The sequence below is a fragment of the Salmo trutta genome, chromosome 38 (assembly GCF_901001165.1).
Source record: "Salmo trutta chromosome 38, fSalTru1.1, whole genome shotgun sequence".
NCBI classification, from domain to species: Eukaryota; Metazoa; Chordata; class Actinopteri; order Salmoniformes; family Salmonidae; genus Salmo; species Salmo trutta.
In genome coordinates this window covers 1,925,969-1,948,477 of record NC_042994.1, presented here as the reverse complement: position 1 = coordinate 1,948,477, position 22,509 = coordinate 1,925,969, and the positions used below count along the sequence as shown (strand labels likewise).

Below are 22,509 nucleotides of genomic sequence, written 5' to 3'. Positions count from 1 at the left end.
ATTCATCACTGCCAGAGTTGTTATCATCTATATAGTGCTATTTCTATTGTTTTATTACCATTTTTCATAATTTTATTTCACTAGTCCTGTATAAAGGAGCTCGAAGCCTAAGATGTTCACTATACCCATCACACCTGCAACCCTGTGGATGTGACTATTAAACAATCTGAATCTTTATTATTTCCCCCTAATCCTAACTCCCCTCCTCTAATTGGAGTAAACTAATGACAAACAACACAGACAACATTTTGTGTTTATTCCTGGTGTGGACCAAAACATTTATTCCCATTCAAAATATGTTTTTCCTAACCACTAACCCTAATCTTAATCCTAACTTTAACCCCTAAACCTAAGCCTAACTCGTAATCCTAACCCTCAACCAAAAATAGCCTTTTTCCTTGTGGGGACCAGTGAAATGTATCCACTTATCCAACTTTTCCTTGTTTTACTGTCCTTGTGAGGACTTCTGGTCCACACAAGGACAGTAAAACCATACAAACAAACACACACACACACACACACACACACACACACACACACACACACACACACACACACACACACACACACACACACACACACACACACACACACACACACACACACACACATCTCTCAACATTTCTGCAGCCTCCTCTCTTCATATGATGTCCTCATTAATTTGGGCAGTAATATAATGCCACTATGATATTCTGTTACACACGGATTACATCCCAAATGCACCCTATGTGCCCTGGTCAAAAGTAGTACACTATTAAGGGAACAGGGTGCCATTTGGGACACAGCCACTGTTGGTCATTGTGTACAGTACCGGTACCTAATAATAATGTCCTCAAAAATGTAGGGTCAATAACAACATAACAAACTAAGGAAACAGAGCACTGGTTAGTACTTGACCAAGTCACATTTAAGCACACAAACACTGATGTCTATAGTAGTATAAGCCACTATCATATTATGATACAATGTTGGCCCTTATGTAAAGCAGAGGAGGCTGGTGATAGAAGGAGATGGTGCTGCAGTGGATGCTATTTTGTGTTTTTTTTATGCTGGTCTTAACTTTTTTTTGTTCTTATTGTCTCTGCCATCATTTCCTATGGCCAAAACAGCTTCCAAACATTGATCACTAAACTTGATTTGGATGGAAATTTCTACTTCAACGAGTCTGCAGCTTTGGACATTCTGCTTATTCCGGACCAGACCCTGATCCCCGGCAACAGAGAGTCAAGCGAGCAGGAATCCTGACGAGATTACGTCAGTGATCAAATAGACCACCAAATAGACCAACAAACTGGATGAGCTCGAGACTATCCTGTCAACGGGACCTGAACAAAACTGTAATATATGTTTCTCAGAGTCGTGGCTGAACGAGGACATGGATATACATCTTTCTGATTTGTAGAAAACAAATGGTGCTATCTAGAGCCCAAAAGGGTTATTTGGCTCTCCCCATAGGAGAACACTTTGAAGAACCCTTTTTGTTTCCAGGTAGAACATTTTTGGGTTCCATGTAGAACCCTTTCCACAGAGGGTTCTACATGGAACACAAAAAGGTTCTACCTGGAACCAAAAATAATTCTACCTAGAACCAAAACTGGTGCTCCTATGGGGACAGCCAAAGAACACTTTTGGATCCTCACCTGTGCAGCTAGGGGCAACAAAACTCACCTATACTCTACACATGCATAAAAGGCCCTCCCTTGCCCTCTCTTTGGCAAATCAGACCATATCTTTATACTCCTGCTTCCTGCCTACAGGCAAAAACTCAAACAGGACGTACCAGAGACACGCTAAAAACTGAAGTGGTTCGATCAAGTGGATGCTCAGCTACAGGACTGTTTCACTAGCACAGACTGGACTATGTTCCGGGATTCATCCAATAACATTGAGGAATTGACCAAGTCATTCACCGCTTCATTAATAAGTGCATCGCCGTACCCCAACCAGAAGCCATGGATTACAGGCAACATCTGCACAGAACTAAAGGCTAGAGCTTCCGCTTTCAAGGAACGGGACACTAATCCGGACACATAAAGAAATTCTGCTACCACCTCTAGATGAGCAATCAAACCGGAAACGTGTCAATACAGGACTAAGGCTGAATCCTACTATGCTGGCTCTGAAGCACGAAGCATGTGGCTGGGCTTGCAAACTATAATGGATTACAAAGGGGAATCCAGCCGCAAGCTGCCCAGTGACACAAGTCCACCAGACGAGCTACAGTAAATTACTTCTATGCTTGTTTAGACTATTATCTAGGTAGCCTAGCGGTTAAGAGCATTGGGCCAGTAAAGTTTGCTGTTTTGACTTCCTGAACTGGCAAAAGTAGTCAATTCTGCAGTTCCGCCCTTGGGCAAGGCAGTTAACCCCCAACAACAACTGCTCCCGGGCGCCGATTACGTACATTAAGACAGCCCCACGCACCTCTCTGATTCAGAGGGGTTGAGTTAAATGTAGAAGACACATTTCAGTTGAATGCATTCAGTTTTGCAACTGACTAGGTATCCCCCTTTCCCTTATATGTATGTACATAGCTACATCAATTACCTCATACCCCTGCACATCGACTCGATACTTGTCACATCCTGACCAGCAGAGGGCGTATTGCTTAGTCTAGGTCAGGATGTGGCAGAGGGTTTGTGTTTGTTAAATGTTGGGTTGATGATTGGGACTTTCAATTGAAGGCAGGTGTGTATAGTTGCCTTTGATTGGAAGTCCTATATAGGTGTGTGTGTTTGTCTTTGGGGTTGTGGGGAATTGTTCTTGCACTGCGTTTGCATAGCCTGTGAGACTGTCCATGGTGTGAGTATCATTTATTGTTTTGTTTTCCGGTGGATGCTTTGCCTTTTACCAATTAAAAGAATGAGTGTCCACACTTCCGCTGCGCCTTGGTCCTTCTCTCTCCCATACGACATATTCAACGACCAGTATGACATATTCTGTGACAGAACCACCCACCACCAAACCAGGACCAAGCAGCGGAAGAAGGCTGGCGAGGACTGGGAGACACGACGGGTAAGGGAGACCGAGAGGCACCCCCAAGATTTTTTTAGGGGGGGGGGGCACAAGGGCTGTTTGACGGGGCAAGAGCTACCCGCCAGTCAGTCACCAGAGCTGCCCGCCAGTCAACAGTCACCAGAGCTGCCCGCCAGTCAACAGTCGCCAGAGCTGCCCGCCAGTCAACAGTCGCCAGAGCTGCCCGCCAGTCAACAGTCGCCAGAGCTGCCCGCCAGTCAACAGTCGTCAGAGCTGCCCGCCAGTCAACAGTCGTCAGAGCTGCCCGCCAGTCAACAGTCGTCAGAGCAGCCCGCCAATCAACTGTCGTCATAGCTGCCCGCCAGTCAACAGTCGTCAGAGCTGCCCGCCAGTCAACAGTCGTCAGAGCTGCCCGCCAGTCAACAGTCGTCAGAGCTGCCCGCCAGTCAACAGTCGCCAGTGTGGCCAGACTGCCCTGAACTGTCGGAGCGGCCAGACTGCCCTGAACTGCCGGAGCGGCCAGACTGCCCTGAACTGCCGGAGCGGCCAGACTGCCCTGAACTGCCGGAGCGGCCAGACTGCCCTGAACTGCCCCGAGCTGCCAGACTGCCCAGACTGTCCCGAGCTGCCAGACTGCCCAGACTGTCCCGAGCTGCCAGACTGCCCAGACTGTCCCGAGCTGCCAGACTGCCCAGACTGTCCCGAGCTGCCAGACTGCCCAGACTGTCCCGAGCTGCCAGACTGCCCAGACTGTCCCGAGCTGCCAGACTGCCCAGACTGCCCCGACAGCCTGGAACGGCCAGAACCGGAGCCACCTCCAGGATAGGTGGGTTGGGGAGGGAGGGTGTAGCACAGGGCCGTCGTTGACGGCAGCCACCCTCCCTTCCCTCCCTCATGGTTTAGGGGTTATTGTTTGTTGGTTTTTGTTGGGGTATTGGGGATTTTCTTGTGTCTTTCTTTTTTAGGTGCATCCTGGAGTCTGCACCTTGAGGGGGGGGTACTGTCACATCCTGACCAGCAGAGGGCGTATTGCTTAGTCTAGGTCAGGATGTGGCAGGGGGTTTGTGTTTGTGAAATGTCGGGTTGATGATTGGGACTTCCAATTGAAGGCAGGTGTGTATAGTTGCCTTTGATTGGAAGTCCTATATAGGTGTGTGTGTTTGTCTTTGGGGTTGTGGGGAATTGTTCTTGCAATGCGTTTGCATAGCCTGTGAGACTGTCCATGGTGAGAGTATCATTTATTGTTTTGTTTTCCGGTGGATGCTTTGCCTTTTACCAATTAAAAGAATGAGTGTCCACACTTCCGCTGCGCCTTGGTCCTTCTCTCTCCCATACGACATATTCAACGACAAGTTTGACATATTCTGTGACAATACTGTTAAACAGACATGTTATTTTTACTTGTTTTTAATAGTCGTTATTCACTCTGTATTTATTCCTTCTGTCACTATTTTCCCCAAAACATTTATACAGTGCAAGTATTCAGACCCCTTTACCTATTTCGACATTTTGTTACGTTATAGCCTTACTCTAAAATGGATTAAATAAATAAAAATCCTCATCATTCTACACACAATACCCCATAAAGACAAAGCAAAAACTTGTTTTTTTTACACAAGTATTCATAACCTTTGTTATGAAATTCGAAATTGAGCTCAGTTGTATCATGTTTCCATTGATCATCCTTCAAATGTGATTGGAGTCCACCTGTTATAAATTCCTGCCTATATAAGGTCCCACAGTTGACTATGCATGTCAGAGCAAAAACCAAGCCATGACGTCAAAGGAATTGTCTGTAGAGCTCCGAGACAGGATTGGGTCTAGGCAAAGATCTGGGGAAGGGTACCAAAAAATGTCTGCAGCATTGAAGGTCCGCAAGAACACAGTGGCCTCCATCATTCTTAAATGGAAGAATGGAGCAATCGGGGGAGAAGGGCCTTGGTCAGGTAGGTGACCAAGAACCCGATGGTCACTCTGACAGAGCTCCAGTGTTCCTCTGTGGAGATGGGAGAACCTTCCAGGTGGACAACCATCTCTGCAGCACTCCACCAATCAGGCCTTTATGGTAGAGTGGCCAGATGGAAGCCACTCCTCAGTAAAAGGCAGATGACAGCCAGCTTGAACTTAGCCAAAAGGCACCTAAATGAGATTCTCTGGTCTGATGAAACCAAGATGGAACTCTTTGGCCTGAATAGCCAAGTGTCACGTCTGGAGGTAACCTGGCACATCCCTACAATGAAGCATGGTGGTGGCAGCATAATGCTGTGGGGATATTTTTCAGCTGCAGGGACTGGGAGACTAGTCAGGATTGAGGGAAAGATGAGTGGAGAAAAGTACAGAGAGATTATTGATGAAAACCTGCTCCAGAGCGCACAGGACATCCCAACAGGACAACGACTCTAAGCACACAGCCAAGACAATGCAGGAGTGGCTTCGGGACAAGTCTCTGAATGTCCTTTAGTGGCCCAGCCAGAGGCAGGAGAAACCCGATTGAACATCTCTGGAGAGACCTGAAAATAGCTGTGCAGCGATGCTCCCCATCGAACCTGACAAAGCTTGAGAGGATCAGCAGAGAATAATGAGAGAAACTCACCAAATACAAGTTTGCCAAGCTTGTTGCATAATACCCAAGAACACTTGAGGCTGTAATTGCTGCCAAGGTGCTTCAACAAAGTACTGAGTTAAAGGTCTTAATACTTATGTAACTGTGATATTTCAGTTTAACATCTTTTATACATTTACAAAAATGTATAAAAAACTGTTTTTGCTTTTATCATTACGGAGTATAGTGTGTGGATTGATGAGGGGGAAAAAACAATTGATTCCATTTTAGAATAAGGCTGTAACGTAACAAAATGTGGAAAAAGTCTAGGTGTCACGCTCGTTGTTGGAATGAGACCAAGGTGCAGCGTGGTAGGCGTACATTTTACTTATATTAAAATGACACGGGAAAAAAAATATACAAAAACGAACATAAAGCTATATGCAGTGCAGAAAGCAACTATACACAAACAAGATCCCACAATCTAAGTTAGGAAAAAGAGCTGCCTAAGTATGATCCCCAATCAGAGACAATGACAAACAGCTGCCTCTGATTGGGAACCATACTAGGTCAACAAAGAAATAGAAACATAGATTTGCCCACCCAAGTCACACACTGACCTAACCAAACAGAGAAATAAAAAGGCTCTCTAAGGTCAGGGCGTGACACTAGGGGTCTGAATACTTTCCGAATGCATTGTATTTTTATCTTTAACTCTGCATTGTTGGAAAGGACCCGTTAGTCAGCAATTCAATCCACCGTCACTGTCTCTCATGTTAATACTACTCCTAAACACAACCCACCATCACTGGGTCTCATGTTAATACTACTCCTAAACACAACCCACCATCACTGTGTCTCATGTTAATACTACACCTAAACACAACCCACCATCACTGTGTCTCATGTTAATACTATTCCTAAAGCTCTTACGAAGCATGGTTTGGAGCACAGGTTTGGAGCGAGTAGTCATGCTGCACTTCGCTCCGCAGGTAATATTACATTTCATTACATTTCATTACATTACAACGGTTTGATTTGTTTGATATGAGCACATTTTTTGCTAGCTACATAGCTGTCTCTACATAGCTGTCTTTGTTTCAAAGATAATTGTGTAGGTTAGAGTAGTTTAGAGTAATTATCGAGGTTAGCTAGCCAGCTATTTTCGTCCTGCTAGCTAGCCAACTTCTACCGACTATCAGCACTGTAGAAACTAATACATTACAACGGAACGATTTGATTAGTGTAGTGTTAGCTAGCTACGTAGTTGTCTTTGCTGTCTTTGTATCTAAGATAATTGTGTAGTTTAGAGTACTTATCGAGGTTAGCTAGCCAGCTATTTTCATCCCCCGCGACGCCATTTCCCAAACCAAGCCAACTATTACCGACGAGCAGCATTGTAGAAACTAAATACATTACAAAGGAACGTCTTGATTGGTGTTATGTTAGCTAGCTACATAGTTGCCTTTGTATCATGATAATGGTGTAGTACTGAAACTATCAAGGTTACCTAGCCAGCTACACTTTCAAACAAAGTCAACAACGCAGCCACTGCTAGCTAGCCTACTTCACCAGCCAGCAGTACTGTATAATTTTAGTCATTTTAGTCAATAAGATTTTTGCAACGTAAGCTTAACTTTCTGAACATTCGAGACGGGTAGTCCACTTGTCATTCCAATCTCCTTTGCATTAGCGTAGCCTCCTCTGTAGCCTGTCAACTATGTGTCTGTCTATCCCTGTTCTCTCCCCTCTGCACAGGCCACACAAACGCTTCACACCGCCTGGCCGCTGCCACTCTAACCTGGTGGTCCCAGCGCGCACGACCCACGTGGAGTTCCAGGTCTCCGGCAGCCTCTGGAACTGCCGGTCTGCGGCCAACAAGGCAGAGTTCATCTCAGCCTATGCAACCCTCCAGTCCCTCGACTTCTTGGCGCTGACGGAAACATGGATTACCACAGATAACACTGCTACTCCTACTGCTCTCTCCTCGTCTGCCCACGTGTTCTCGCATACCCCGAGAGCATCTGGCCAGCGGGGTGGTGGCACTGGAATCCTCATCTCTCCCAAGTGGACATTCTCTCTTTCTCCCCTGACCCATCTGTCTATCGCCTCCTTTGAATTCCATGCTGTCACAGTTAACAGCCCTTTCAAGCTTAACATCCTTATCATTTATCGCCCTCCAGGTTCCCTTGGAGAGTTCATCAATGAGCTTGACGCCTTGATAAGTTCCTTTCCTGAGGATGGCTCACCTCTCACAGTTCTGGGTGACTTTAACCTGTTTGGCCTAGGGGGCAGTATTGAGAATTTTGGAAAAAATATGTGCCCATTTTTAACTGCCTCCTACACCAACTCAGAAGCTAGAATATGCATATTATTGTTCAGGTTTGGATAGAAAACACTCTGAATTTTCTAAAACTGTTTGAATGGTGTCTGTGAGTATAACAGAACTCCTATGGCAGGCAAAAACCTGACAAGGTTTCAAGCAGGAAGTACCCTGTCTGACAAGGAGTCGTGCGTCTTGCATCTGTTTATTGAAAAGTAAGGATCTTAGCTGTAACGTGACAATTCCCAGGGCTCCGATAGGCTCTCAGAACCCGGGAAATACCTGAAGGTTTACGAGGCAGCCTCAGGCTGAAACACATTTTCGCCTTTGGCAAGTGGCGGCTCAAAGGACCTTTGAATGAGGCGCGTGCACGATTCGCTCCTGAGGAGAAATTTTATTCGGCTGTTTAGGCTCAATGCATATTCCCGGTCGGAATATTATCACTTTTCTACGAGATAAATGGCATAAAAATTGGTTTTAAACAGCGGTTGACATGCTTCGAAGTACGGTAATGGAATATTTAGACATTTTTTGTCACGCCAATGCGCCATGCTCGAGACCGTGATGTAGCATTCTGATAGTGTCTAGAACTCACGAACAAAACGTCGCTGTTTGGATATAACGATGGATTATTTGGGACCAAACCAACATTTGTTATTGAAGTAGAAGTCCTGGCAGTGTATTCTGACGAAGAACAAGCAAGGTAAGAACATTTTTCTTATAGGAAATGTGATTTTGGTGGAGGCTGACCTGGGTGGGTGTCTAAATAGCTAGCCCTGTGATGCCGGGCTATGTACTTAGATTATTGCAAAATGTGCTTCATCCGAAAAGCTATTTTAAAATCGGACATATCGAGTGCATAGAGGAGTAATGTATCTATAATTCTTAAACTAATTGTTATGCTTTTTGTGAACGTTTATCGTGAGTAATTTAGCAAACTGTTAGTAAATTCCCCGGAAGTTTGCGGGGGTTATGCTTTTTCTGAACGTCACATGCTAATGTAAAAAGCTGTTTTTTAATATAAATATGAACTTGATTGAACAGACATGCATGTATTGTATAACACAATGTCCTAGGTGTGTCATCTGATGAAGATCATAAAAGGTTAGTGCTGCATTTAGCTGTGGTTTGGGTTTATGTGACATGATATGCTAGCTTGAAAAATGGGTGTCTGATTATTTCTGGCTGGGCACTCTGCTGACATAATCTAATGTTTTGCTTTCGTTGTAAAGCCTTTTTGAAATCGGACAGTGTGGTTAGATTAACGAGATTCTTGTCTTTAAATAGCTGTAAAATAGTCATATGTTTGAGAAATTGAAGTAATAGTATTCCTAACGATTCAAAAATCGCGCCACTGGATATCCAGTGGCTGTTACGTAGGTGGGACGAGTTCGTCCCACATGCCCAAGAGAGGTTAACCTCCCCACGTCTACCTTTGACTCATTCCTCTCTGCCTCCTTCTTTCCACTCCTCTCCTCTTTTGACCTCACCCTCTCACCTTCCCCCCCTACTCACAAGGCAGGCAATACGCTTGACCTCATCTTTACTAGATGCTGCTCTTCCACTAATCTCATTGCAACTCCCCTCCAAGTCTCTGACCACTAGCTTGTATCCTTTTCCCTCTCGTTCTCCTCCAACACTTCTCACTCTGCCCCTACTCGGATGGTATTGCACCGTCGCAACCTTCGCTCTCTCTCTCCTGCTACTCTCTCCTCTTCCATCCTATCATCTCTTCCCTCTGCTCAAACCTTCTCCAACCTATCTCCTGATTCTGCCTCCTCAACCCTCCTCTCCTTCCATTCTGCATCCTTTGACTCTCTATGTCCCCTATCCTCCAGGCCGGCTCGGTCCTCCCCTCCTGCTCCGTGGCTCGACGACTCATTGCGAGCTCACAGAACAGGGCTCCGGGCAGCCGAACGGCAATGGAGGAAAACTCGCCTCCCTGCGGACCTGGCATCCTTTCACTCCCTCCTCTCTACATTTTCCTCTTCTGTTTCTGCTGCTAAAGCCACTTTCTACTACTCTAAATTCCAAGCATCTGCCTTTGCCACCTTCTCCTCCTTCCTGAATCCTCCTCCCCCCCCCCTCCTCCCTCTCTGCGGATGACTTCGTCAACCATTTTGAAAAGAAGGTCGATGACATCCGATCCTTGTTTGTTAAGTCAAACGACACCGCTGGTCCTGCTCACACTGCCCTACCCTGTGCTTTGACCTCTTTCTCCCCTCTCTCTCCAGATGAAATCTCGCGTCTTGTGATGGCCGGCCGCCCAACAACCTGCCCGCTTGACCCTATCCCCTCCTCTCTTCTCCAGGCCATTTCCGGAGCCCTTCTCCCCTACCTCACCTCGCTCATCAACTCATCCTTGACCGCTGGCTACGTCCCTTCCGTCTTCAAGAGAGCGAGAGTTGCACCCCTTCTGAAAAAACCTACACTCGATCCCTCCGATGTCAACAACTACAGACCAGTATCCCTTCTTTCTTTTCTCTCCAAAACTCTTGAACGTGCCGTCCTTGGCCAGCTCTCTTGCCATCTCTCTCAGAATGACCTTCTTGATCCAAATCAGTCAGGTTTCAAGACTGGTCATTCAACTGAGACTGCTCTTCTCTGTGTCACGGAGGCTCTCCGCACTGCTAAAGCTAACTCTCTCTCCTCTGCTCTTATCCTTCTAGACCTATCTGTTGCCTTTGATACTGTGAACCACCAGATCCTCCTCTCCACTCTCTCCGAGTTGGGCATCTCCGGCGCGGCCCACGCTTGGATTGCGTCCTACCTGACAGGTCACTCCTACCAGGTGGCGTGGCACCACTCTGCACCATGTGCTCTCACCACTTGTGTCCCCCAGGGCTCTGTTCTAGGCCCTCTCCTATTCTCGCTATACACCAAGTCACTTGGCTCTGTCATATCCTCACATGGTCTCTCCTATCATTGCTATGCAGACGACACACAATTAATCTTCTCATTTCCCCCTTCTGATAACCAGGTGGCGAATCGCATCTCTGCATGTCTGGCAGACATATCAGTGTGGATGACGGATCACCACCTCAAGCTGAACCTCGGCAAGACGGAGCTGCTTTTCCTCCCGGGGAAGGACTGCCCGTTCCATGATCTTGCCATCACGGTTGACAACTCCATTGTGTCCTCCTCCCAGAGTGCTAAGAACCTTGGCGTGACCCTGGACAACACCCTGTCGTTCTCCACTAACATCAAGGCGGTGACCCGATCCTGTAGGTTCATGCTCTACAACATTCGCAGAGTACGACCCTGCCTCACACAGGAAACGACGCAGGTCCTAATCCAGGCACTTTTCATCTCCCGTCTGGATTACTGCAACTCGCTGTTGGCTGGGCTCCCTGCCTGTGCCATTAAACCCCTACAACTCATCCAGAACGCCACAGCCCGTCTGGTGTTCAACCTTCCCAAGTTCTCTCACGTCAACCCACTCCTCCACTCTCTCCACTGGCTTCCAGTTGAAGCTCGCATCCGCTACAAGACTATGGTGCTTGCCTACGGAGCCGTGAGGGGAACGGCACCTCCGTACCTTCAGGCTCTGATCAGTCCCTACACCCAAACGAGGGCACTGCGCTCATTCACCTCTGGTCTGCTGGCCCCCCTACCTCTGAGGAAGCACAGTTCCCGCTCAGCCCAGTGAAAACTGTTCGCTGCTCTGGCACCCCTATGGTGGAACAAGCTCCCTCACGACGCCAGGACAGCGGAGTCAATCACCACCTTCTGGAGACACCTGAAACCCCACCTCTTTAAGGAATACCTAGGATAGGATAAAGTAATCCTTCTAACCCCCCCCCCCCCTAAAAGATTTAGATGCACTATTGTAAAGTGGTTGTTCCACTGGATATCATAAGGTGAATGCACCAATTCGTAAGTCGCTCTGGATAAGAGCATCTGCTAAATGACTTAAATGTAAATGTAATCCACCCAATCACTATTACCCTCACTCTCACTCTAACTTTAGGCCATTTTGAAACAATTCTCCACAACAATCTATTGCTTTCAGAGTCCTTAAAATAGAATGCAAAAGTATTATATGTGAAACCCCATGTACAATACTGTATCTGATTAATATGCAGAAATACATCTACAGAGCATACTGTACATAACAGAAAAACAAAACAGCATACATTACAATAGCATCGCCATGCACAAAACAGGATACAGAAGTTCATGATTAGTAACAAATGATAAAATATACATATTTTAAGATATCGTCAAGCATACTTACAGAGTGAAGGGGAGATGTGTTGTAAATTAACTTACTGGAAGTCTATGTAAATAGACACTGAGTGTGAAGTTTGAAGTCTGTGGTTGACAACTTTGAAGCAGTCAGGGACAATAGAGTTGAATAGAGGGCGTACTTGCTTCAAAGCTTGTTTTAGCATGACTAAAGCCATTGAATACACCCTTTCAGTTGGTATACCGACTGTTATTAAACTTATGGAAGTTGAAGAAGAAGACATTAACTACTTTAAAATGGAAATAGCCCTCAATGGAGCTGGTCATTCTGTCACAGAAGGCATCATGACAAAGTTGCCAAGATGTACCTTCTATCCAACTTTATGTCAGGGACCAAGAAGCTTATGCAGAGAGGGCTTCCTTCCACAGTCACACAGACAGTGTTCGGGAGCATCAAAACTGTGATGTATCATGGGTAAATTGTGACTGACTGAATGATCTATAAATAATATTGAGTAGTTATTCATCATGCAAGGTGATTTGTAGATCTTGACTCGCCTATAAAGTTGGCTGCAATGTCGAACACTCCCACATTTACATAACATTATAGCATTTGTAACAAAAATCCTGGGACTGATATTAAGATTTCACATATTAACATTCTCACATCATGTTCAAATCATCTATAAGTGACTTTGTTGAGCTTCACAATGCATTTTTTACATTTGAATGATTTCGACATTATTTGCGAGAAATGCCTCTCTACTTGAATGGGATTTGTGCCACGAATGCTAAAACGTTAGCAAGTTGAAACAGTGCCAGGGGAAACTAAACCAAAGCATGGACTGCTGTCACACCATGTTCATAGACTGGTAAAAGGGTAAGGAAACCAATGTGTCATTTTGTAATTTGGGTGAACCTTCAAGATATTATAACAATATATTAGCAAGAGAATAGAGGTGTAAGGACTAGCTTTGGTTTGGTGCCATAGCTCTTCAGTCCATGTTCTGTGGTGGTTCTCTTCAGTCCATGTTCTGTGATGGTTCTCTTCAGTCCATGTTCTGTGGTGGTTCTCTTCAGTCCATGTTCTGTGATGGTTCTCTTTAGTCCAGGTTCTGTGGTGGTTTTCTTCAGTCCATGTTTTGTGATGGTTCTCTTTAGTCCAGGTTCTGTGGTGGTTCTCTTCAGTCTAGGTTCTGTGGTGGTTCTCTTCTCTCCAGGTTCTGTGGTGGTTCTCTTCCCTCCAGGTTCTGTGGTGGTTGTCTTCAGTCCATGTTCTGTGAGGGTTCTCTTTAGTCCAGGTTCTGTGGGGGTTCTATCAGTCCAGGTTCTGTGGTGGTTCTATCAGTCCAGGTTCTGTGGTGGTTTTCTCCCCTGGATGGTCTGATACACAGAGGGCTGACCGTCTTTCTGAAGAGATGTGAATGTGTCACTGGGCGAGTCCCTCACACTCTGAGAGACAGCGACACAGGAAACACAGTATGAACACTTTACACACTGCTCTGTAGCATTCTCTCTCACCTCTACTTTCTGTGTTCATCAAGTCAAGGTAACAGTGAAAATAGTAGAAAGAGTTGAAAAATAAGCAGTTACTTATCAACAGGTAGTTTGTTGATATCATGACCATCTGTAGAGCATCTATCCAGATTATCCAAATAAAGTGTGACTAAAAAACAATATCACCGTAAATCCCTTTATCACTGAGTTTTCACTCTAATACACTGATGGAAGAAATCCTATGTTATACAGATGTAAACACAAACCAAGACAAATGCCCATAACTAAATGGAATTCAACAGTTTAGCTTTATTGAATGTAACTGTACCTGTGACAGACAGAGTGACTCCAGGATCACCAGTATATAGAATGTTACTGTACCTGTTACAGACAGAGAGACTCCAGGATCACCAGTATATAGAATGTTAATGTACCTGTTACAGACAGAGAGACTCCAGGATCACCAGTATATAGAATGTTAATGTACCTGTTACAGACAGAGAGACTCCAGGATCACCAGTATATAGAATGTTACTGTACCTGTTACAGACAGAGTGACTCCAGGATCACCAGTATATAGAATGTTACTGTACCTGTTACAGACAGAGAGACTCCAGGATCACCAGTATATAGAATGTTACTGTACCTGTTACAGACAGAGAGACTCCAGGATCACCATAATATCTCCCTCCAGTCTGATCTGTTATGAATCTGAACTTGTACGTAGCTGAGTCTTTCTCTCTCAGGTCTGTGAGTGTCAGGGTGTGTCCATTCTTCTTGTCGCTATGGTACGTCACATGACCTGTGTAGTCTGGTTCGTCACTCAGAGTCACAGGATTCCCCTCAGCATCATTTTTAGTGAACCAGAAGGTTGATGTGGCTGTACCACTGGGATATGTGATAAGGTGAATGCACCAATTTGTAAGTCGCTCTGGATAAGAGCGTCTGCTAAATGACGTAAATGTAAATGTAAATATGTGTAAGAGCAGGACAGCTCCACCGTTGACCCCTTCAAGGTACAGATACTCTGAGGGGTGTATGTCACACTCCCTCCATCCTGACCCAGAACACTGCAACACAATCACACATTATAGTAATTATACATTACAGACCCATTTTCTCACACTAACAGCGTTTGTCCACACTTTGTTGCCGTACTCTACTTGCTGAGTGTGAATGGAAACCACAGAAAGGGCCTAAGCATCACTCAGTGAGGTGTGAAAGACAACTATTCCAGAAAAGAAGAAGCCCCTAACAGATGATGTCACTGAACACACCAGAATAACATTACGATAACATTACTAAAACAGTTATGAATGAGACCATACCTGCTACAAACCAGAGAAAGACCACCAACACACTTCCTGCTGTTCTCAAGGCCATTGTTGCATCTCCCACCCTGCAGTCTTAGAAACATAAACAACAACTCACTCTATAGCTGGTGAATAACTCCACCTGATACATTAAAACAGTCCAGGGTCCATATTCACACAGTGCCTCTAAGTAGAGTAGGAGAGCTGATCTAGGATCAGTTTAGCCTTTTAGATAATTATTATATGGACCGGTAGGACCTGATCCTACATCAGCACTCCTCTAGAAACTTCATGAATACTGGCCATGAATACTGGCCCTGATGTAACGACCAAAACACAGGTCATACAGTACCTACCCACAAGTATATGATTTATTACCCCCCACTCTCAAAAATATACATTATACATATATATTTAATGATCACGTCAACCGTACTTACATAGTGAAGGGGAGAGGTCTTGTACAGTGAGTCAACTTACCGTCATAGCAGTGAATAGAAACAAGAAGTGTGATTTTAGTGATTGACACATTTTGAAAGTAGCCTAGTCAGGGATTTAAGACAGTCACATGCATCAACAGCATGTCAGAAAGGGATGTACTGGATGTACTGCTAAAGACCACATAGCTATTTACGTTTCTTCATTTGAGGAGTGGGCCTACATTTTTTAAAGGGGCTAAATGCAGCCCATTTTCAACGTAGTCTTTTCTTTAAATACAGATCCACAACAAAGTGTTGACTGTTTTATATGGTTTCTTAATGTGTTGCCTCACATAATGTGACCCATCACTCCTCATCATCTCCATCAAAGTGGTAGTGAAGGTTCCAGTGTTCTAGAGTAGAGCTCCTCCTACTGGCATCTCAACATTACTGCAGCCTCCTGTCTCTCTTCACATGTCACAATCATGTCCTCATCCATTTGGATCAATAACAGAATAACAAACTGGTAATAAGGTGCCTGAGGCTGAGATCCCGATTCCCAACCCTTTCCCAAGAGTGCAAGTTCACTCTTCCCGTCATGGATTTAAAAGTATGAGACTGGTGTGAACATTGGAGTTTCCATATTTGTTAGCTGAATCCATATCAGTGGAACAGGCAAAGCTGAAATCTTTGCCCTATATACAGTCTGTCTTTGCCAGGGGTCAGGGAAACGGACAAGGGATTCATATTTTCTCAAAATGTATTTTCATCAATGTTTTTTTTTGTGATTGACACTCGACTAGTGAATTCAGACAATCCGATCAGAGAGCGAAACATGCAAATCTACGATGCTCACAAGGTCTACTTCGGGGAAGAAGTGGGTGGAGTCAGGGGATACCAGCGGAGGATTCAAACAGAAGATGGCAGCGGATAAAGAGACCAATGAAAATACACAAAATAAAAGGGAAAATAACATTTGAAAATAAACCACGCATGTAAAGATACTGTGTTATTAAGAGTTAACGTGGGACTGGCATATGAATTCAGTGAACTAGCTATCTCAGCTGGCTTGTTAGCGACATGAAACAGATGTTGTTCAGTGAAACTGCTAGCTAGCCAGCTAGAAGTTAATTCTGTTACCTCTGACAATCAAGTGATATGACTTCCATAAACTGGCATTTTTGTGCATCACACAGCTGCTCTGAACAAAGTGGATTGTGAACTATACGGTGCGTTGCTGCTGAATTACAGCTAGACCCCATAGTTGGCTAGTGAGGGCAAGCTGCTCTGAGTCTGAACTGCCATTGTGTGTTTGTGTGAAAGAGGTGTCTTCAGCTGACTGGTTTTAAGAGTATTGGACTAAAAAAAGAAAAAAAGACAATGAATCATTTTTAATGAACCTGGTTGTGTGTCTAGGTGCTGGACATTGCTCCTTCTGAATGTGTCTGTGTATATTTTGTACTGATATGATGATAATGACAAAGGTGAATAAACCACTATTGCTATACAAACCATTGTAAATGCCTAATTTGTAGTTATTGTATGTACTGTACAGTACAAGATGATGTCATTTTGAAAGCTTTTCATTTTCTCTCCACTGAAGATACTGTTATAACAAGGTGAAAACAATGACAATGAAGTTTAATCTGAAACGTTTATGATTTGTTTACACTTCACACATTAGTAATGTTTTGATTAAAGTAATAAGAAACATTGCATCAAGCAGAACTACTTCATGAATTTTTAGGCAAAATTGTGCTATACCTTTTCATAAAAACAATTAAACAAAAATGTTAAGCTTGTAGCATGATACCCAAGAAAGACTCGGTGCCAATGGTGCTTTAACAAAGTACTGAGTAAAGGGTCTGAATACTTATGTAATGTGATACTTCAGTTTAGTATTTTTAATCAATTTGCAAACCTTTCTATTAACCTGTTTTTGCTTTGTCATTATGGGTTATTGTTTGTAGATTGATGAGGGAAAAAAACAATTGAATCCATTTTAGAATAAGGCTGTAAAATGTGGAAAAAGTCAAGGGGTCTGTCACGTCCTGACCATAGAAAGATGTTATTTTCTATGGTAGAGTAGGTCAGTGCGTGACAGGTTTTATTTTCTATGTTCAGGTTCTAGTTTTGTTTTCTATGTTGGGGTTTTGTTTGGGATGATCTCCAATTAGAGGCAGCTGGTCCTCGTTGTCTCTAATTGGAGATCATACTTAAGTAGGGTTTTTTCCCACCTGGGTTTTGTGGGAGATTATCTTTGAGTCAGTGTATGTTTCACCTCTGTGTCACGGTTTGTTATTTTTGTCATTCAGTTTATTTATGTATTGCATAGTTTCACAGTGTAAATAAAATGTGGAACAACACACGCTGCATTTTGGTCCGCTCCTCCTTACGACATCCGTGACAGAATCTCCCACCACCAAAGGACCAGTGGACTATTGAAGAGATAAGGAGGAGTATATCCAGGGCTTTGGAGGATTTAGGGGCAGGAGAAAAGCGCCTCCCATGGGAACAGGTGGGCAGCGAGAGCACGGCAACAAGGGAAGCACGAGAGGCAGCCCCCCAAAACATTTTGGGGGGGCACACGGGGAGATTGGCAGAGTCAGGTTGGAGACCTGAGCCAACTCCTCGTGCTTACCGTGAGGTGCGTGTCACCAGTCTGGCGCCACCTGTGCCAGCCCCACGCATCAGGTCTCTAGTGCGCCTGCCCAGTCCGGCGTGTCCTGTTCCTGCTCCTCGCACTCGCCCTAAGGTGCGTGTTACCAGTCTTGCTCCACCTGTGCCAGCCCCACGCATCAGGCCTCCAGTGTGCCTTCCCAGTCCAGAGCTTCGGGCGACGTCCCCCAGTCCGGAGCCTCCAGCAACGTTTCCCCAGTCTGGTGAGACCTGTTCCGGCTCCATGTAAGAAGCCTCCAGTGATGATCCATGGTCCGAAGCCTCCAGTGATGATCCATGGCACGAAGCCTGTATGGATGATCCATGGCCTGGAGCCTCCAGTGGTGATCCATGGCACAAAGCCTCCAGTGGTGATCCATTGCATGGAGCCTGCAGTGATGATCCATGGTATGAAGCCTATAGCGGCGGTCCCCGGTCCGGAACCTCCTGAGACGGCCTACAGTCCGGAACCTCCTGAGACGGCCTACAGTCCGGAACCTCCTGAGACGGCCTACAGTCCGGAACCTCCTGAGACGGCCTACAGTCCGGAACCTCCTGAGACGGCCTACAGTCCGGAACCTCCTGAGACGGCCTACAGTCCGGAACCTCCTGAGACGTTCCCCAGTCCGGAACCTCCTGAGACGTTCCCCAGTCCGGAACCTCCTGAGACGTTCCCCAGTCCGGAACCTCCGGCGACGTTCCCCAATCCGGAACCTCCGGCGACGTTCCCCTTTCCGGACCCTCCGGCGACATTCCCCAGTCCGGACCCTCCGGCGACGGCCCGCAGCCCGGAGTCTCCGGCGACGGCACGCAGCCTGGAGTCTCCGGCGATGGCCCGCAGCACAGAGCCTCCGGCGACGATCCGCAGTACAGAGCCTCCTGCGATGATCTGCAGTCCGGTTCCTCCGGCGACGATCCGCGGTCCAGTGGCACAGAAGCAGAGGGATCAGCAGGCGGAGCTGGGGTTACGCCCCGAACCGGAGCGTAACCCCAGGTTCTAGTTCAGGTTCTAGTTTTGTATTTCTATGTTGGGGTTTTGTTTGGGATGATCTCCAATTAGAGGCAGCTGGTCCTTGTTGTCTCTAATTGGAGATCATACTTAAGTAGGGTTTTTTTTCACCTGGGTTTTGTGGGAGATTATCTTTGAGTCAGTGTATGTTTCACCTCTGCATCACGGTTTGTTGTTTTTGTCATTCAGTTTATTTATGTATTGCATAGTTTCACTGTGTAAATAAAATGTGGAACGACACACAAGCTGCATTTTGGTCCGCTCCTCCTTACGACATCCGTGACAGGGTCTGAATACTTTCTGAATGCACTGTATATTATTGGATACTAATTTAAATCAGGTAGTTTGGGTCCTGGATGCTGATTGGCTGAATAAGCATTTCAGCCGTATGTACTGTATATCAGACAATATACCACTGGTATGACACAAATACTTGTTTACATTTCTATTTATGTTGGTAACCATGTTGGTAAGGCCCTCGAGTTTGTAGTATATGGTCAATATACCACGGTTAATGGCTGTATCCAGGCACTCTGCATTGTGCAGAAGACCAGTCATTAGCCATGGTACAGTATATTGGCCAATATACCACACCCCCTCTGACCTTATTGCTTCATTATACCACTTAGTTTGAATATACAGGTCCAGATATACAAGGTCTTCTTGGTTCTGGGTTTGTGTTCAGGTCTTCTTGGTTCTGGGTTTGTTGTGTTCAGGTCTTCTTGGTTCTGGTTTTGTGTTCAGGTCTTCTTGTTTCTGGGTTTGTTGTGTTCAGGTCTTCTTGGTTCTGGGTTTGTTGTGTTCAGGTCTTCTTGGTTCTGGGTTTGTTGTGTTCAGGTCTTCTTGCTTTGTTGTGTTCAGGTCTTCTGGGTATGTTGTGTTCAGGTCTTCTGGGTTTGTTGACTCTACTATAGATTTCAGAGGAGTCCTCCTCAGCTGCTTGTGCTGCCGTGGGTCTGAAGAGAGAGAAACAGAAATTAAACAGAATCTGCATCCCCCGAAAAACTTTCATATACTCTTTATAGTGCATTACTTTGACCAAGGCCTCAATGGCTCTGGTGAAAAGTAATGCACTAAATAGGGAATAGGGTTCCATTTGGAACACAGTTCAGTTTCTCAAAACCACCACTCTCTCATTATATTGTTGGGTTTGTAAGGAAATGACATCACTAGTGGCCACTAGGGGTCACCTCTTTCACTTATTAATGACATCATGGTCTTCTCATCCAATAAGCAGGAGCATATGAATGAACTGTAATCAAGAATATAGCTTGTTTACAACCAAATCTAAAAACATATGTAACTGGAATGTTATAGGAGGGTCCAGATTTTTTGGGGGCGAATTCACTCTTTTTTGAGAAACTATCCCCAACCAGCAATTCACTTCCTCATCCTCGTTGTTCAGTAAGTGCGCTCCAAAAACACCCCAAAACATCCTTTTAGAAACTAAAAAGCTATACGTAGCCTATAGTGATGCGTGTCTTTAGATGTTGTACACATGAAATTGTGTCATTCTGAACTTAATCCACGACGTTATGTTCAATGTTGTTGAGACTTGAACGATCCCTCTCGTCCGTTCTAGCAGCATGATACACGGAGAATAGAACAGTTGGACGGGGAAACAGCACAAGTCACACAAAATGGAATATAACGTTGTGGATAAAGTTTGGAATGACACAATTTCATGTGTACAACTGTTACATCAAAAGTCCTGCATCACTATACTGAGAGCTTTCTGTTTTTAAAAGGACGTATTTTGGTGTTTTTGAAGCAGTTGTTCATGTTTTTTCAGAGCCTCCGTACTGCACAACGAGGATGAGGAAGTGAATTTCTGGATGGGGTAAGTTTCTCTACAACAAGTGAAATCGCAAAAAAAGGTGCCTGGACCTTTCTATAACATGGCATTTACATACAAAATAGAAATTTGGTTGTAAAAAAGCCAACTTCTCCTTCAATGTGGTGTATTCACAATGCTCTAGAAATGACTGTTGTTTTAATGAGAGAATATGCTCACCGGTTGGCATAACTGGAGCGGTTGAATTTCACAGCATCGTACTGGACATCCTCTTCCTGTTTCTGGGGTTGATGCAGCTGGACGATGGAGTACAGAGGCACTTCCTTGATTTTGAAGTGAGAGAAGTGGACGCTGGCATAGTGAACGTCATCCTGGACGACGGTGGCTGCTGTCTGTGTTGCAGTAGAGGTCATGGCCATGCTTGAGACGTTTTCATACACGGGACTAGAGTCTCCCTGATGGGAAGAGAGGACAGACAACATAATGAGTAGAAATGTTCCACAAAGCAATACAAATAATCTGATTGTAACAGACCTGTACATTCTCTGATGTGTCTCTTGTGTCAGAGGTGGATTTGGAGGCCTTCTTCCTGGTTTACACATTAATTTATTTATTATTGAATGAATCAATGAACAAATTAAGTTAATTAAAAAAGTGTTAGAGTGAAATAATCTTTAAAAGATCACTCACCTGAACCACATGAGTCCAGAGAGACAGAGGATGAGAACCAGAACAACCACTATGATTCCTACAGCTGCAGTCAGAACTGATGTTCGTTTCCCTAAATGAAAATATGGATGATATGAGTACAATAGTGCAATATTTGTTAACTGAGCTAATCTCAATGTATATATAATTATAAAATAAAGTATGATAAGCCAAAGTGTAATTGTTAATATCAGTTTGAAACATCATTTTGTATTGAAGTATTGAAGATGAAAGTTCACCTGGTAAAATGATCATCAGAGCTGTAGAGTTCCTAGATCCTCTTCCATTCTGGGCCTCACAGTGGTAATGTCCATTGTCCTGAGACTTGAAGTTACTTATGTTGTACATCTGTCCAAATCCATTTTGAAAAGTCTTATTCTGAAAGTACCAGGTGTATTTGTCCACAGGTGGGTTGGCATCACTGCTGCAGGTCAGAGTCACTGAACTGCCCTCCACTATTTCACCAGAGGGACTGACTGACACTGAGGTGTTCTTTGGTTTATCTGGTAAATGATAATTTGTCCAACCGATAGGACAGTAGTATATTTATGACCGTAGTATATTTGCAAATGACATGTCATGTCAAAAATAAATGATCTGTTAAGTCAGAGAACTATCTAAAACTCTTAACTTACACAAAATTTTAACATATACACGTTTGGAAATTTGATTGAAGACATGCTGTGGTCCTGTCATACTCTGATAGTCACCTCCATTCTTCTGGTACCACCAGGTGTAACTCTGCACAGGTGGGTTGGCATCACTGCTGCAGGTCAGAGTCACTGAACTGCCCTCCACTATTTCACCAGAGGGCCTGACTGACACTGAGCTGTTCTTTGGTTTATCTGATGTAAAATACCAAACATTTTGTCAAAGTAATATTAACAATTAGTAAAAAAAATATTGTTGTTCTAAAATGATTGATAAAGTAAGGCATGTCTATTTTTCCTGAGTGCATGATACTTGCTAAGTGGAAATCAAATGGAATACTGTGCTATTATTCTGCACTGTACTCACACACTGCAGGAGAGCTGAGACCATAATGTCCTTTTACAGCACAGGAGTAACTGTCTTCATCCTC

At 44.6% G+C, this 22,509-nt stretch overlaps 3 protein-coding genes across 4 annotated transcripts in view; all 3 read right to left on the bottom strand.

The window, feature by feature from the left end:
* Positions 1–10,657, bottom strand: part of LOC115177904 (uncharacterized) — a 78,709-nt gene extending 68,052 nt beyond the window's left edge. Inside the window, exon 1 of the mRNA XM_029738900.1 lies at positions 10,630–10,657. Within this exon, the coding sequence (XP_029594760.1) occupies positions 10,630–10,657 (28 nt within the window). The remainder of the gene's footprint in view (positions 1–10,629) is intronic.
* LOC115177748 (B-cell receptor CD22-like) overlaps positions 1–22,509 on the bottom strand; it is a 234,121-nt gene that overhangs the window by 129,692 nt on the left and 81,920 nt on the right. The window lies entirely within an intron of this gene.
* LOC115177903 (B-cell receptor CD22-like) overlaps positions 13,374–22,509 on the bottom strand; it is an 88,362-nt gene continuing 79,226 nt past the window's right edge. The window contains exons 3-6 of the mRNA XM_029738899.1: positions 21,255–21,309; positions 20,940–21,175; positions 19,773–19,881; positions 13,374–13,481 (exon numbers count right to left, since the gene is read on the bottom strand). Of these exons, the coding sequence (XP_029594759.1) occupies positions 13,374–13,481; positions 19,773–19,881; positions 20,940–21,175; positions 21,255–21,309 (508 nt within the window). The remainder of the gene's footprint in view (positions 13,482–19,772; positions 19,882–20,939; positions 21,176–21,254; positions 21,310–22,509) is intronic.